The sequence below is a fragment of the Pelodiscus sinensis genome, chromosome 2 (assembly GCF_052426305.1).
Source record: "Pelodiscus sinensis isolate ZL-2025 chromosome 2, ASM5242630v1, whole genome shotgun sequence".
NCBI lineage: Eukaryota > Metazoa > Chordata > Testudines > Trionychidae > Pelodiscus > Pelodiscus sinensis.
In genome coordinates, this window is record NC_143053.1 from 99,643,373 (window position 1) to 99,661,749 (window position 18,377).

At 40.9% G+C, this 18,377-nt stretch overlaps 1 protein-coding gene across 22 annotated transcripts in view; it reads left to right on the forward strand.

Annotated features, from left to right (window-relative positions):
* The window catches only part of ZNF236 (zinc finger protein 236), a 221,643-nt gene that overhangs the window by 45,847 nt on the left and 157,419 nt on the right, over positions 1–18,377 (forward strand). For 20 of the 22 annotated variants that reach the window (XM_075921084.2, XM_075921086.2, XM_089776349.1 and 17 more), the window contains 4 exons: positions 274–345; positions 9,410–9,613; positions 11,989–12,217; positions 16,921–17,193. In XM_075921084.2, coding sequence (XP_075777199.1) covers positions 274–345; positions 9,410–9,613; positions 11,989–12,217; positions 16,921–17,193 — 778 coding nt within the window. The remainder of the gene's footprint in view (positions 1–273; positions 346–9,409; positions 9,614–11,988; positions 12,218–16,920; positions 17,194–18,377) is intronic. The other 2 variants (XM_075921083.2, XM_075921090.2) reach the window with 1 other exon arrangement.

The following is an 18,377-nucleotide window of genomic DNA, read 5'->3' on the forward strand; positions in this document are numbered from 1 at the left end:
TCCTAAAGTGAATTAAGTATTTTAGGAAAAATTGTCAAGTAGCCACTAGCAGGAGCTGAACTCTGAGGCCACCAAAATTTGTGGTGAGAACACCTTAATATACATGCTTTATGAAGAGAAATGTGGAAATCTATCCAGCCCCAAATTTGTCTGTCTAGCCCACATTTTGGTGTTACTAAAAGTTAGTTTGTAAGTTTTATACTTAAATATTAAGTTATGACTTTTTTCACTTGGTATAGTAGTTTACTGTGTTTGCCATTCTTTTATTTGTAGGATCCTGTGTGTCAGCCTCTAACAACATCTCCTGCTAATCTGATACAACCTGTTGATAATAAATGGAAGAATGTAAGTATAGTTCTTTTCTTAATTTATTTGTATTGATTCTGAGATGGCAGGCATGTTAAAAGAAAAAGGAAATTTTAGCTATCATAGCTTTGCAGGCAGTTGTTAATATTATGTATTAACAAACGTATGGTTGTTTTCTGGAAGATGGGTTGATGTTTGATAAGGGCATTATATAATGCTGTGCTAACTTTGTGAATGCAAATCTGTTAATGCATGTAAATGGTTATTTAGGAGTACAGGCAGTCCCCGAGTTACGCGGATCTGACTTACGTCGGATCCGCAGTTACGAACAGGGCCCTCCCTCTCCCTGGTCTCCAGCAGACCAGGGAGAGGAAGCAAAGCGGCGGAACACGCGGGCAGCGGACAGCCCAGACGCGTCTGAGCTGTCCACTGCCCGCGTGCTCCACGGCTTTGCTCTGCTTTGCTCCCCATCCCCCTGGTCTGCAGACCAGGGGGACGGGGAGCAAAGCAGAGCAAAGCCGCGGAGCACGCGGACAGACCAGGGGAATGGGACAGGAGCACGTCTGCAGACCAGGGGGACGGGGAGCAAAGCAGAGCAAAGCCGCGGAGCACGCGGACAGACCAGGGGAACGGGACAGGAGCACATCTGCAGACCAGGGGGACGGGGAGCAAAGCAGAGCAAAGCCGCGGAGCACGCAGGCAGCGGACAGCCACGGCGCGTCTGGGCTGTCCTGCTGCCCCCGTGCTCCGCGGCTTTGCTCCAGACGCCTGTGGTACAGCTTCTGGGGCGCTGCCGGTTGGTCCCGTAGCGCCTCTCGGCGCTACGGGACCAACCCGGCAGCACCCCAGCTGCTCTGCCCCAGGTGTCCTGATTCAGCCACTGCTGGTCAGTTTCAGCAGCGACTGAATCAGGACGCCTGGGGCAGAGCAGCTTGGGTGCTGCTGGGTTGGTCCTGTAGCGCCGAGGAGCGGCGGCGCTACTGGAGCAACCGAGCAGCACCCCAGCTGCTCTGCCCCAGGCGTCCCCAAGTCAGCCGCTGCTGAAACTGACCAGTGGCTGACTACAGGAAGCCTCTGCCCCGGGCTTCCTGGAATCATCCGCTGATCAGTTTCAGCAGCAGCTGACTTGGGGATGCCTGGGGTTCTTAAGTTGAATCTGTATGTAAGTCAGAACTGGCGTCCAGATTCAGCCGCTGTTGAAACTGATCAGTTTCAGCAATGGCTGAATCTGGACGCCAATTCCAACTTACATACAGATTCAACTTAAGAACAAACTTACAGTCCCTATCTTGTACGTAACCCGGGGACTGCCTGTATAACAAATTGATACATATTCATTTTCTGATAAGTTCATACATAACTCCATGCAAAAACTCTTGGAAAACATGTCAGATTCAGTCAGTGTATGGCAGGTAATAGGACCTGCACATCATAAAAATACTCTAAAAGCACCAAATCTTTTATGGAGGACTTGTGCAATACAGGAATCGTTCAAGACAACTGCAAGGCTGTCTTCCCAGGACTCTTTAACAAGCTCCAGCATGATGGCTGGTGGCAGAAGACAAGTGTCTTGGGTAAAGCCATAACACATAGTGCTACAAAACTTCCTGGTAGTGCTGTGGCCCACGTAGCCTACAGAACTGTCTTCATTATATCAGGAGTCATAAAAGTAGCTTGCTCTCAGGCTGTAAATTTTAAGGTGTAGGACAGACTCACCCCAAAACCTAATAATTTAATGCTAAGTAAAAATTGTGTGAACTAATCTGAAGAAAATGTACTTGAGATATAAAAATGAGGTGTGCTTTGAAATGCTTTTTAATATATACAATTTTATTACAATTAAAAAGAAACTTGACTTTCATTAAAGGCAGTTGTCTTTCAAAATATATTATTTTCTTTGGCAGATTAACTTACTTTGAGTTTTTCTCTACAAGCTCAACTAGCTTTGTGTGGTAGAAAGCAGGAAGTTTGTATATAATAAAGAATAAGTAGATTGCCTGGGAGGATAAAGGTATTATTACAGAGAAATGAAATTAGAACTTGAAAATACTTTAAGAATGGTATTTTAGCTGGAATGCTTTGGAATACAGTATATTTAGGCCAGGTCTACACTAGACCCGGCAGCTTGGCTTAAGGTATGCATCTCTAGCTACTTATACGGAGGTGGAGTTGGCTTACTTTTAAGCTGAGCTTGTGGTGTTCCCACAGCAAGAGAATGATGGGAGCAAATGCTTCCATCGGCTTCCCTTACTCCTTGCAAAAGCAGGAGTACCGGATGCCAGCAGAGGCACCCCTTGAGTTCGATTGAGCTCCGGAATATCGATCGTGGCAGCGTCAATCTCCACGGAGTAAAGACAAGGCATTAGTCTAGTAAGGTTGCAAGTGGCACTCATATGTTTTGCATACCAGTTTGGTGCTTAAGAAAAACAAGGGCTTAATATGAATAAGACACGGTTGTCATGTATTTACATGTCAGATTGTATTCAAAAGCTTTAAAACAATATTCTAGGCAAAAATGGGCACTCGTGTCCTCCTCTCCCCCTTCATTAATGGATAGGCAAAGCCATTTCTTATGCAACTGGTGATGAGCAGCACGCTTGTGGTCTGAATTTACATGGCTTTGCTGCTTCCTCATTATGACAGAGCTATTGAGGAGAAAGGAAGTGTACAGGCAGAGTCATCCAGTTAGCAGCTCTGCAACCAGAGTAGAATCAGCAGTGAGCAGATGGCTAGCAAAGACTTAGTAATAAAGATTGAGGGAAAATCTCTAGTCCACTGTGTTTTTTTTCTCCCCTCAGGACTTCAGTTGGTGGGGGAGGTATTTCTGTCACATAGTTACCCGATTAGCATTGACACTGCTATATATATATTTGTTCTTGGTAGAATTATCAGAAGTGTCTTATTGGTGATTTTCATAAGTTACCATTGTCTGCAACTTTCAAAATTAGGTCTTAAATCTCCTATGCTCTTAAGTCACATAGGGCAGTTTTGAAGAGTTTTATAAATATTTTGCTTTCCCAAAAAGGCACTATTTTTGTAAAATGAACAAGCCCTCATTGATTAAAGGTCTGACAGTTTTTCTTTCCTATGTTTGTAAGGAAAGAGTAAAAGCAATAAACAACTAAACAATTCCATGCTTTCTTGTTCTTAAAAGGAATGACTTACAGACATCTTTATTATGGAACAGTAATAAAATAATTTGGCTCTTTGTACTCTATTGTAAGTTGGATGCTTGATAAACATTCCAAGTTCTAGCCTGGCACTTTTTAAATATTAGGGGGAAATGTTGTAAAAATAGTAACTAAAACTTTTCTGTAGTTTCATTGAAACATTATGTCCTATATGTGAACATACATAACATCTAGCCTAATGTGTAGGTGCACATGCACAGACATACAGACTAAATAAGCATGAAAGGTTGTCAGATTGAGTGTTTTTCCCTTCATTATTATGTTCAATCAGCCCTTCAATGAAGGATTGTCCTTATTGTCCTCTTGCTGGAGAAAGTTGGGCAGCTTATAGAGTTGTCCGTCTAAGACTGCTTGCTCCTCTAAGGACCTCTTATTTCTGAAAACAGTTGTTTCACCATGGTGTCTAAAATGCAGGTTGAACCTCTTTAGTCTGGCACCCTTGGCATCTGACTGGTGCCGAACCAGAGAATGTACTGAACCACAGGAGGTCAATATTGTCTAGCAGCATTACCAACACTTCCACTGTTTGCTGGGCTCTTAGAAGATATTTAGGGATGAATTAGAGTGAAATAACAGCACAGAACAGAGACAGTGGCTGTAAACAAATGTCATAGGACTTCGGGAAACTCGGCCACACCCATGATAAGTGGACATCTAAAATCATTCTGGATCACGACTGTTGCCAGACCAGAGAATGGCAGACTGCAGAGATTCAAACTGTAGTTTTCTGTGGTAGTAGTAAGTACAAAATTAAGTCTATATATTTTGTCAATCTGTTTAGACAGAGTTTCTGTCAAATTGTGATCTGAGTAGAGATCTTGCCATGCTGATCCTCAGCATGAACAAAAATAAACACTTTGTGGAAAATAGAAAATTGCCCCAAATATAAAATTCTTATATATATGTGAAGGGTGACGAGTATCTATTCTTGAAAGTGAGTGTCAGCTCACTACTTTTAAAATATTTATTCAGAACTATTCATCCAGTTCCAAGGAGGGAACTGCCAGGTGAAACAATATTTTTTTTTTTACCCTAATTATTTTGAATCCTCACAAAATGTGAAGACAAGATCTTTACCTTACCAGGTCTGCAAGAGAACATTTCAGCTATGGAAAAAGCTATGGAGAAGCTTTTCAAAATGGAAAATAAAATTACACTGAAAGACTAAGTGAAATTTATCCTAAAACCACTTGGTAGTGGGCAAACAGGACTCTACGTAATGCAATCTGAAGTGATAAGGTGGCTTCTCATTGCTTGGGGAACAGAAGTGAATATTAGCCTGTGAATGCTCAAGAACTGAACTGCATGGCAAGCAACCATATGTTGCAGTATCCTTTTTATTGTTAAGAAAATAAAAGAAAATCTCTGAGTAAGAATACATTCAAGTGTATGGACTGGTGGAGATCTGACGACTATGTCTAAGTTTCCATAGGTGTCTGTGCCTCCATTTGAAATTTTTTAGAGATCTACATAGATGAAGAAAAATTGAAAGCCATTGGTACATTCACAGGTCTGAATCTTCTGTGACGAAAGAGTTGATAAACCCAACAGAGTGTCAAGTGAAGCGGAAAGAACAAGGATAACAATCCTGATTATTTTATTCCAGATTCTAAAAAGGAAAAGTTCTTGGATTTCTTATTCATCTTTCTGAGGATGAATAAGAAAAGAGTAGAAGATAGCCAAGATAGGGGAGAAATTTGATTTTTAGATTTGAACAAAAATTATTTCCAGCATTGTTCTTTTTCCTTCTGTTCAAAAGTTTTTACATTTTTGGAGTAAATCTGAATCAAAGAAGTAAAGAAGCTGAAGGAGGTATTACTTATATAGATCACAGAGGACGTTTTATGATCCATTATCATCGGGCCTCGAATAGATTAATACAAGAATGAACTTCCTCATATAAAGGCAGAACATTGAAGACGATTGAAACAAAATAAAAAAGATAAACCGACTACTCTGAACAGTGTTATTATAGTATCACTAGTTTAAAAACAAATCAACAATCTTGGAATTGCTATTGAAGGAGATTTTCCATGGGACTTGCCATATAAAGTGAGGGAGGCTTTTAAGAAGAAAGAAACCAGTACCATCTGCCTGTTCATTTATACTAAAATATTTCTGGAAAGAAGAATTGATCCCCAGTAATGATAACTTTATAAAAGGTATCTTTTGGATCAGACCTCTATTTTTCTTTATGGCAGGTGTCCCTGCTTATTCTCTTAAAACAAGCAAATGACTACAACAAAAAAACTGCAGATGGCATGCTGACAAAAAAAAATATAGTGGTTCACCTATAATGACTGTGTTATTGTAAAATTGGGAGCCAAGTAAAGTAGCTGTTAGCTTCTGATGAATACCAAAATGCCAGATACATGAAAAAGCCCCATTTGTCAACAGGAAGTGAATAGAGTGGTCTCTTGCTTAAAGCAGATGACAGGGAAACTGGAAATCTGTAAAGCACCCTTAGTATGACAGAATTACATTAGAAGTAGTAGCTTATTTGGTACAGTACTATAAAGTTTTTGGGAAAAATAATGGGTAGGTGGTGTGACAAGTTGCCTTTGTTGGCCACTTTCCTTCAATGGAGGATTGGTGAAGGAGGTTTGTAATACGGAGCAGCCTTGTGTACAGACTGAAGACAGCCTCAGTTTCTCCTCTTGGACTGTTGAAATAAAAATCAGTGTTTTTACTTTAGAAAATACTCTAGCTTGGGGAGGGGATATATTAACCTAAAATAAAACTGCGGCGAAAACTCATGATCCCAAAACAAAATCCACCCAAAAGTCCATCCAAATGAATATTTCACTTCCATATTTGGCAGACCCCTCCAGACCCTGTGTGGCTGGATTCTCAGTCCTAACAACTAGAACTTTCTACTGGAGCCTGCTCACTCTGATCTCTAAGCATTCCCTGCCCGCCCCCTCCCCCACCCCGCCGCTTGCAGCTTCCTGCTAATCTTTATAGGGAAATCACCTGATCTCTTCTTGATAATTAGGATTGACTGTCCCCCGGGTCTTTCAGCCTTGTTACATGACTTTAGGGGTAAACGGAAAGTCTCATTTGTTGACGCAGCAATATGTCTAACAATATGGTGATTTATTTTATATAATTTATGGACTGTATTACTAATTCACATATACGTACAATAGTCTCTCTCACAAAGATTTAACAGAGGAGCTTAATTGCGAAACTATGTATGGGCACATCTAGACTTGCTTTCACTTTCAAAAAGATATGCAAATTTGGTGCAAATTTGCATATCTTCTTCCGATCGCTTTTTTGAAAGAGGTTCTTTCAAAAAAGTAGTCTAGATGTGGTTCTTTCAAGAAAAAACCCTTTTTCGAAAAGACCGTTCTTTCTGAAAAATGAGGTTTACACGGTTCTTTTGAAAAAGGGGTTTTTCTCGACAGAACCGTGTCTAGACTACTTTCTTTTTCAAAAGAACCTCTTCCAAAAAAGTGATCGGAAGAAGATACGCAAATTCGTGTCAGATTTGCATATATTCTTTCTAAAATGAAAGCAAGTCTAGACGTGCCCTATCACTGAGGCTTCATTATTTTTATGAAATACTCTAGATAGTTTACTTATATACGCAAGTATTTTTTTAATAAAAAAGCTTTTTGAGGTATTTTTCATTATTACATTTACTTTTTTTGTTTACCCTTACTTGCAAAAAAATAAAAAGTGGTCCGGTCCCATCCCATCATCTCAGCCATTGGCACAGTCACAGCAATTATCCAGTTTTGTTGACTGTCTGCTCAGACTCTATGTTACCAGCACTCCTAGCTGTCTTCGAGACACCACTGACTTCCTGAGGAAACTATAGAACATCAATAATCTTTCTGAAAACACTATACTGGCCACCATGAATATAGAAGCTATTTATACCAAGATTCTACGTGATGATGGATTACTAGTTGTCAAACACTATGCCTGAGGATTCCACTGCAAATCTTGTGACTGAACTTGGTGATTTTATTTTCACCCACAACTATTTTCAATTTGGGGACAATTTTTATCTTCAAGTGAGTGGCACAGCTTTTGGCACATGCATGGCTCTACCATATGCCAACATCTTTATAGTTGACCTTGAATGTTTCCTCAGCTCTCGCCCCCTAGTATCCTTACTCTACTTCCACTACATTGACAATATCTTCATCATATGGACCCACAGAAAGGATATCCTTGAAGAATTATACAGATTTCAACAACTTTCACCCCACTATCAGCCTTAGCTTGGACCAGTCCACACGAGATCTATTTCCTTGACACTACAGTACAATTAAATGATGGCAACATTTCCACCACCTATACTGGAAACCTATTGACCATTATACTTTCATGCCTCTAACTTTCATCCAGGACACATTACTTAATCCATTGTTTACAGCCAGGCCCTAAAATACCAACCTGATTTGCTCAAATCCCACAGACAGACACAAACACCTCCAGGATCTCTGTAAGGCATTTTAAAAACGTAATTACCTGCTCGGGTAATTGAAGAAACAGATTCACTTAGCCAGACAAGTACCCAACTATCAGCTTCTTCATGATAGGCCCAACAAACAAAATAACAGAACACCACGAGTCCGCACCTATGGCCCCCAGCGTGAATCCCTCCAGTGCATCATTAACAATCTATAACTTATCCTGGAAAATGATCCCTCACAGGCCTTGGGGGACAGGCGAATCCTCACCTACAGACAGCCTTCTAACTTGAAATAAATTCTTTACAGCAACCACACAGTACACCTCCATCACAGTCATCTAGGAACCCACCTCTGCAATAAACCCCCGTGCTAACTCTGTCCACACATCTATAGAAGCGACATCAGAGGACCAAACCACATAAGCCACCACATCAGAGACTCATACATCTGTACATCTACCACTGTGATACATGCCATCAAGTGTCAGCAATGCTTCTCTGCCATATATATTGGCCAAACTGGACAGTCTAAGACGAAGGATTAATGAACACAAATCAGATATTTGAAATGGTAACACACAAACCTTTTGGGGAACACTTTAACTTGCCCAGGCACTCATTAATGGATTTTAAAGTTGGCTGTTCTCTTACAAAACAATTTGAGAAGTCTACTATAGATAGTATAAAATTTGCATATGAAGGCTCGCTCCGCAGAGTCTATCTTGCACGGCTCGAACAAAGTCTCGGGTAGCCGTGTTAGTCTGTAACTGAAAAAACTTAAACCATTCATTGGTTTGTTAGTCTCTAAGGTGCTGCAGAACCATTTGCTGTTTTTTAGGCTTGAACAAAGACTTGAACTAGATGGGCCATTATAGTCAACACCTAAATGACATCAAAAGCTAAGTATCAAGCACTTACAGATTATTCTTAGTCTTTTTAAGCATGGACACTTTGACAGGTTTTTTCCGTTCTTTCTCTTTTTCTGTTTTAAAATTCAACATTTGTGCCTCTTGCTTCAAATTTGTTATCCGAAGAAGCGGGTTGTGCTCACAAAAGCTCATAATACTATTTATACATTTTTGTTAGTTTGTAAGGTGCTACAGGACCATTGTTGTAAAAAAAAAAAAAAAAAAAAAAAAAAAAAAAAAAAAAAAAAAAATCAGTCATTCCAAATAGGTCCCCATGCTGTGTGAATTGATGGAGGGCCAGCATTTTACTATAAACATCATTTAAATTATAAGCTTACAGTTGTGTATCTTGGGAACAACTCCTGGAAGGGGACTAGAGGAGCAGTCCTTTAGTGGAATCAGCAGTCCTTGAATGTAAACAGCTCTGTAAACTGCCCAGTCTTACATGAGTGGAAATCCCCACAGTGGACAATTAGCAGACATATTTCAGATACAGAAAATAAACCGGTAAGTCAAACTTTCTTGATATGTTCCTCTTTCATTTTCCTTTACAAATATACTGCTGTATATTTCAGGCCACACATTTTCGGTCTCCGCTTCTTCAACAGACAGAAAACCAAGTAACATCAGCTGCAGGTCAGCAGGGGCAACAGGCTGTAACAGATGTCATCCAGCAGCTCCTTGAGCTGTCAGAACCAGGTCCAGTGGAAAATAATCAGCCCCAACAATCTGGCCAACAACTCAATATTGCAATGGGACTCAATCGAGACATCTTGCAGGTAGGGTGTATTTACATAATAATCAGCAACTATTTTAAAAATCCATAAGGTGTTTCTGTGCCTGGATTGATTTTGCCCAATGGGCAAAAATTGGGATAATGAAAATGTAGTGCGCAAAGTTCTCTAAGATGTTTCTTTGGCTCTATTATGTGATCAGATTGGAAGGCAATAAATACTAGTTAGAAGTGAGTGAAAATAAATACTTAAAAAAAAAAAATTTGCCTTTTGTTTTTCTGTGGTCCCTGGACCACTTTGTGGCACTTAGAGATCTAAATTGTTGCCATCCAGGATGATCCTGTTCAGATAACTTCTATTTGATTGTGAATTTAGAATTTGTTCCCTGAACTGTACCTTGTGATGTTTAAGCTGGAGTATTTGAATCAACCCCATTGCTCCCACCTCTCCAATTGCCTTGTAATGCTTCCTTTATAGTGGCATGGACTCAACTGTCAGAAAAGGAAAAAAAGAACAGGACAGAAAACATTAATAAATATTGGCTGTGGCCCCTTGATATTTCTAAAATGTGTTCAGTCCTCAAGCTGAAAAGGATGCACACTATTTATGTTAATGTCTCTTTCTCTGAGCACTAGCCAACCACACTATTCATCTAAACCCCCTTTTGAAATATATTCAGGTCTTAGATCTGCAATGCACTGTTATTCCTTGTGTGGCACCCTATTAGGTCCTTGGAGTTCTCCACTGGTACAGTGAATTATTAGATCAAGACATAAGGGCTGTCTACACTACAAAGTTATGTCAGATTAATTACATCACTCAGGGCTTTGAAAAATCCCACAGCCCTGAGCAATATAACTAAACTGATCTAAGGCTCAGTGTGGATACCACTAGGTTGATAGACAAGCATTTGTGGTGTAGACATAACCTTATTCTATTAATTTTAATTACCCGCTCCTCATTCCTCCCTCTCCCCAGTTTTTTTGTTCTGTTATGAGATTTTTTCCAGTTATTGGTTGTATATGCCTGCATTTTTTTTCTAGTACAATTTAACTTACAATTTCATGGAATACTGTGATTGGGTGGACAATGCCTGACCTCCCTGCTGGAGGCCTTTCGGCACCTTGGCCAGCAGCAGAAGCAGTAGAGAGGTCCTCTGAGCAGAATAGAGGGACACCCTCCATTGCAGCCAATAAGAGTGCAGCAGGCTGATATAAAAGGAGCTGCTAGTCCAGGGCCTGTCAGTTCCTTCCTGGAGCTCGACCCAGACAGACCTCAGGGCTGACTGGGGAACACCAAGGCTCTGGACAGCTCCGAGTGGGAGCTGGGGCATCCCAGGTCCTGTGGCTAAAGGTTAGCCAGGAAGCCAAAGGCAACCCTGCAGAACCCCGGACAAGGGGAGCCACAAGGCCCTAGAGAAGGGCTTGATGGAACAACATCCTCGGGAAGTGTCCCAGGGACATTACAGCAACTAAATACTTTGAAACTCAGCAGGTAACTGCTACTTATAGGGTCCCTGGGCTGGGACCCAGAGGAGTGGTGGTCTTGGGTCTCCCCTTAGCCCCCCTGCAAGCCACACCCGGGGGGAGGTAAAAGAAGAGGCCTGATCTCTGGCCACTTACTGGACACTGCCTCGCACACAGACAGGCGAGTAGAGACTGCAAGACTACCCTCAGCCATCAAGGAGCGCTTGCCCGACGTGTCGAATCCTTTACACTGGTACCATGAGCTGCAGGACTTGGCACTGACCAGGTACTATGCCCCAGCTCCCACTCAGAGCTGTCCAGAGTGCTGGTGTTCCCCAGTCAGCCCTGAGGTCTGCCTGGGTTGAGCTCCAGGAAGGAACTGACAGGCCCTGGACTAGCAGCTCCTTTTATATCAGCCTGCTGCACTCTGATTGGCTGCAACGAAGGGTGTCCCTTTATTCTGCTCAGAGTACCTCTCTACTGCTTCTGCTGCTGGCCAAGGTGCTGAAAGGCCTCCAGCAGGGAGGTCAGGCATTGTCCACCCCAACATTAATACATTTAAAAAAATCTAGTTCTTTTTGTATTTTAAGCTATAAGTAACTGGTTAAAATGAAAATTTTAATGTAGATTTAAGAGAAAACATCTTTTTATTTAGGCTTTATAGATTCAGTTGGTTTTCTGCGAAGTGATTGCTTATACATGTATTATTGCTGGAGAAAAATTCAGTTCCAGTTGAATAATGTAATTAGTTAAAAATATTATTGCTTACTGCCTTGGTAGAGGAAAGATCTGTAAATCTTTGAAATTCAGCTAAAATTTTGTAGTTATAAAAAGCTTGACTAAACATTTTTAATCATAGTTGTGTTGCATGTCATATATAGTTGTTTGAGCATAACAAATTTTAAATTATTTGTGAAGTTTTTTCCCTAACATTCTAGTTTTGTTTTGCCTTAGCAAGCCTTAGAAAACAGTGGGCTGTCTTCAATTCCAGTCTCAGCGCATCCTACAGAATGTAGCCAAGCTAAGACTCCTACAGCTCAGGATCAAAATCCAGATGTTCAGAACCTTTCTAATCATCAAGCTGACCCTAATAATGCAGAACAAGATAAAGAGCAAGAAAGCCCAGATAAGATTGATAAAAAAGAGAAAAAAGTTATAAAGAAAAAGTCACCATTTTTACCTGGTAATGTTGGAAATGTTTTTTTACGTACAACTTTTGTGCAGTAATAACAACATCTTAGTTTTCTATAGCACCTGTCATTGTAGTGTATGAGAACTTCCTAAAACACATGCAGCGGATACATCAATAAACTGCCTATGGAATTTCAAAAACACTAACCCTTTATTTTTCAAAGAACTGTGGGTGCATTAGTTTCCATTTTCTGTATCCCATTCTATGCATCCATGTTTGGATTTTTCCTATTCATCCTTAGTTCAGGCTGAAGATGCGTGCCAGTACTGCTTCAGTACCTTTTGGTTAAGTCTGTGATGAACATAACTTAGGCTCTTGCTGCTCAAAATGTAAGAGTCTCCTAATGTTGCTTGTTCTTTGAGTAGGAAGCAGAGATTTACAGGTGATCCCCAAACAAGAATCTCATGTTCTACACCATTCTTCAACTAACTTGGACTGTTTTATGCACCCTGACCACTTACGTCCACCCCCAAAGAGGGTAGAGAAGGGTCCTTGTATTCCTTATGTATCTGCAGAGGGGTTTGAGTTTCTGTGCTTTCACCCTCCACGGAGGTTCCCTCTAACCTGCATAGTAGCAGGGCCCTGCAGCTGCTTAATGAGTCCCTCTCAGGGACTCAGGACTGCCATGCAAAGAGATGCCTGGCTGGTGGAGGGACACTACTTCCTCAGCTACAGCAGCAGCTCCCTGCTGAGGACAGAGGAGCGAGTTTTTCCTAGCCAGTATGGAGGGGACTCGTCCATACCAGCTGGGAGAGACTCATTGTTCTGTCCTCAGCACAGAACTGCTGCTGTAGCTGAGTGAGTAGTGCCCCTCTGCCAATCAAGCAGCTCCATGTGCGGCAGCCCTGAGCCCTTGGATGGGGCTCATTAAGCAGCTTCAAGTCTGTACTGCTGCACAGCCTAGAGGGAATCTTGCGCTTCACCCAATCGCCTGGTCACACAGGTGGTGATGGGGTTAGCCTGGCAACGACACTCACGTGCCACCCAAGTGGATGAAGTGGGCAAGTGACTGGACCTTGTAGGTCACAAAGTCTTGTCCTCTGCCAGTCTTCAATTTTGAAACTGAAATTACTTGGCTCTGTTCGCTAAATGACTTCCTTGCCTATAGCAAGCAGGCTGACTTGGAAGACAAGCTTCCCCCAGCAAGATCATATCCAGTTCCCAGCTATCTTAAAGGAGGGAAAACTGATTGTGAGGACAATGGTTCAGGCTGTAATAGATGTCAGTCCCTTCTTCATGTACAGTGGCTACAGGAATTGTCATGAGCCATGACTATGTTCATCAAATTTCCTAAAGGAAGTCCAGAACACCAAAGAGGACTTCCATTTCAAAGAGTCTCTTCCCTTCAATCAGAAGAACTAAAATTCCTTCCACTTCCTCAAGGATTCTAGAGCCACTCTGATTTGTGGATATTTGCATGCCAACACCCAAGCATAACTTCTACCACATAAAAATTCAGTCAGTAGCCCTGTGAGCCTCTTCATAAATGACAGAAGTTCCAGTGGTCCTATCCTTCAGGTCAGTTATCACATCCAGGTTTGGATTTTTCCTATTCAGCCTTCAGCATCTCATATTCAGTCATTGCAGAAGTGATATTTGAGTGCAGCTAGAGAGCCACCAGTCACCTTACCTTGTGCTTCATACCTCACTCATCCCTTTCACGGGATTGTCCAGCACTCTTATCAACTTGGAGTGTGATGACTACGGACAATTGGGTCTTGCATGTCATTCAACATGGTCATATGATTGAGTTCACGATGCTGGCTCACCCATACTCCCACCCCACTTCAGGGACCACTCTCACAACAGTGTCCTTGCCCTAGATGTGGACTCTCTACTGCAAAAGAAACAATTGAACCTGTTCCTATGACTTATCAGGGTGCATGGTTCTATTCCATCTATTTTCTAGTTCACAAAAAGAAAGTGGGTGAGGAATGATATTAGATCTGTCATTTCAACCACTTCATATGCAAGACAAAGTTTTGTGTGGTCTAGTAGATATCATACCTTTGCTAGAAAAAGGCATATGGTTTATGGCTGTTGATATGCAGGATGCTTACTTTTATCTAGACATCCATCTTATCTTCAGACATTTCACGGCAGGCCCTTGATACTTCTAATACAGGGTTCTACTGTTCAGACTCAGCAGTGCTCAATCATCTTCACCAAAGCTTTTGCTGCTTTGGGGACTCATCTTCAGTGTGAAGGGGTCCTTATATTCTCTTATCTTGACGACTGATAGCAGCACCATCCAAAGGAAAGGCATGAGCCTTGAACTCCATGCTGTTCATACTCCTCTCTTCACTGAAAGTGAACATAAACATTGAAAAAAGTCAACTTTGGATCCCACATTGTCCCTAGAATTCATTGGGACACACAGTGGTGTGGTCTCAGCATGTGGCTTCCAGACTCTACAAGAACCAGTTAGCAATGTGGTTTCCATCTTTTTTTTACAGTCAGAAGTGTCTTTCCCTTCCTGGTCCCTTCTTTGCTTTTGCTTCCTGCAGCTGTGTGGCTGTGTGAGACCCCGTTCTTCTTTGAGTGCTGTTCCCATGGGTTCTCCATTCTAGGTGATGGTGTGATTCAACACAGTTGATTGGAGATCTTTGATAGCAGAGCTTGGTTGGATATTCATGCACAGTTGGTGTCTTGCGGTGCCTGTTAGTCCATTTGGCACATGCTCGTCCTGATCCCCTCAGTTTCTTCTCAACTGTCCTTGACTGAAGATGGAACTCTGTCTGTAGTTAGAGATAGATAAATATGTAAGTAAGTTAGAAAAACCTCATCCAAGTTCTCTCCTTCCAGTAGGAAGTTAGTATAATTGTTAGTGTTTAAAATAAAAAAGTTCCTTGCCTGATCCCCGGCTATCACAATCCTAGTTGGATAGTGACTTCTTGAGCTGGCTCTCCATGTGCCAGATTCCCCCAGATTCTTCCAGAGGGTTTGTGCCCCAATCCAACACATATCCCTCTGTGTCAAAGGCACAAGATGACACAGTCTTTGGCAGGGCCGTCCTACAGGCAGCAAGCGGATGAACTCTGTCCCCTTCTACATGGAAATTACCTCCACTCTGTCAGAGTATTTGGACAGGAAAGAACTGAGAGGAAGGGGGATTTGCAGTGTCCTATATACTGCACCATGAAGGCGCCATGCCAGGGAGCTCCACAGCCAACCCAACGTATCACTAAGGGAAAAAACGTTCAGTGATGCATTTGGTGCATGCACACACCTAGTGCTTTTTTTGTGATGGTACTGCGGAGTACTCAGTACCGGTACCTCCAGATGCAGTACCAGCACCTCCAGTCAGAGCTCAACAACTTTTCCACAGGAGTACCGGCACTTCTTTTTTTTAAAACAAAAAAAGCACTGCACACACGTAATGAAATGGACATCATCAACACATCTCAAAGAGCAACAGTTACAAACAGTAACTGTTTTAAAAAAAATTACTCTACATAATCACGCTTTGCATTCACTTTCCATTATCAGAGTTCTCTCATTCTCTGAGTTTATGGTGGAAAGAAAAAAGTAGAGCAGGTTTTTTAAAATAAAACTCTTAGAATTAGACAATCAATTTAATTGTTAATGGAAAATGAAAATATTGGGCATAATGCTTTTTTTGGAAGGTTAAGGTGATTTGTTGCTGATTTACATGATCCATAGAATTAATTTAAGAGTTTTCGTTTATACCCTTCACTTGTGTTCTCTATTTTTCATATATAATACTATACATACACTGCAAATGTTAGTTTCTATGGAGTATTAAAAGACCTTTCCTTCGTTGGAGCTACTGGTATCTGCTTTTTACTGAAATGACTATTCATTCTCTGATATGTTCATAATGAATTTGACAAAACAATGCTATTTTTTGATGTTGCACACCAATGGATTTCACTATACAAATATCATTAAATGACAAAAATTGACACATCAAAAAGAGAGAAAACACAGCACCAAGATTTAGGAGTAACTTATTTACTACTGTTACAAGAGCATCACTTCAAAGCCACTTATGGCCTAACACTGTATTCATTGTGCACTTAAAACACCCATTTTCTTTCTTGAAATCAGGTTAGAGTCATTTGCAGAGCCCTCATTCCTGCTCCATTGTCCGTGTGCTACTGGGTTGAACTCTGTTGTGTAATGCTTTTGTGGGTCTCTAAATAAGATATCATTGGAAGCTATATTTATATTTTGAAAAACTCAGGTCAATTATAGTAAATTTTCTTAAGTTTTCTGGAGTCTGTAGACTGTTTTCAGTATTCCATTTAAAACATAGAGAAATGAACAAAAAGCAGACCTATAACCTTGGTACTTATAATATGCCACTATGCTTACATCCTGTCGGCCATTTTTGAACTGTTTTTTTACATTAATATATGGTATGATAGTTCCATATACACTTTCCATTCTTTAGAATAAATTGTTACTGTAGGTGTATGTTGTTCCTTTTTGTCCTCCTTTTGCAGGTATGTTGGTAACTATGATTAAATAGGATTATCTTGGTCTTAATTTAGTCATAGTTCTATAAACAATGTTTACTCTTAAAGGGAAGTATCTGAGAAATGCTTATGCTTTGTTTATTAAATCTTGGCATGAGTCTTCAGTGCTCATTTGTGTGACTCAGCTTCAGACTGTTTTTAACTTACAAATATATAAAGGCACATATCTGATTTCAGTGTTATGTGTTTCAGGTTCTGTACGTGAGGAGAATGGAATAAGATGGCATGTTTGTACATACTGCTCTAAAGAATTTAAAAAACCTAGTGATCTAGTGCGCCACATTCGAATTCACACACATGAGAAGCCATTCAAGTGTCCCCAGTGTTTCCGCGCCTTTGCTGTGAAGAGCACTCTGACAGCACACATAAAAACACATACTGGCATTAAAGCTTTTAAGTGCCAGTATTGCATGAAATGTTTTTCCACTTCAGGAAGCTTAAAAGTTCACATTCGTCTGCATACAGGTAAGGCCTGTGAGTTATCCCTGTAGTTTTATATGATGTTTGGAAGACCTCCAAGAATAGACAGAGTTTGCTGCATAGACATCTAAGCGATGAGGTACCTTTTGTAAACATCTAATATAGAATGAAGTGTTTTGTCTCTGACATATGCCTTCATAAGAATTGGCAGGCCTATAAATTACTTGTATTATCTTTTGTTCACCAAATATTTTAACTTGTTCATGTCCCAATTCTCCCTGGTATGTGACTTTTTTCACTTCCTTTTTTCGGCTAAACCACAACTGTCTGCCTATGTTGTTTTCTTCCTTCACTCTTGTTTTTAATTTTCTCATGGAACAATTACCTGATGGGCCAGTACATTAGCTATTCCAGGCCTGCAGACAACACCCCTTATTTGTACTGTGGGACTACTGATTTATTGAAGGTGGTAGAGGTTTGTGAATCTGAGTTGAAAGTAGTGGTGAGTGCAGTAGTTCTAGATTCCAGTTTCTGTGATGTTTTGGCATGAGGTTTATCCTTCAGACATTCCTATAGGCTTTGCTACATAGTTACTACTCCCTCTTTTACCAATTTGGGAATTAAGTTTCCCTCTCACTTATAGAATGTGGATTGAATTATTTGTCCTTTACTTTTAAGTTAGCCATGTACAGGTTGAACCATTCTAGGTTAGCTCCCTTAGAACCTGACTGGTGCCGAGCTAGAGAATTTGCCAAAGCTGTGAGAGGTCAGTATTATAGTGAGTGGATCTCTTTATTTTTATTTCACTGGGGGAAATAAATGGAGCAGTGTGTGCAGTGCTGCTTAATAATGTATAACTGTACTGATTCATCCTATGTGAGCCTATGCCTAGCCAAGGCTTATCAGCTCTCTTCATGGCAAAGTATTAATGATGTTATGCAGTCTTACTGTATTGGCACAATGAAATAAGTAGATAAAGCATGCTTACACTTAGCAGCACTACCAACATTTTCACTACTTGCTGGTCTCTTAGAAGACATTTAGAGGTAATTTAGAGCTAAATAATAGCATAGAACACTGAGAGCAAGGACTGGCAGCAGTAAACAAACTTCACGGGACTGCGGGAAACTTGGTCACACGCATGATAAGTGGACAACTGACAAACTAAAATCATGTCAAACCGTGGATGTTGACAGACCAGAGAATGCTGGAATAGAGAGGTTGAAACA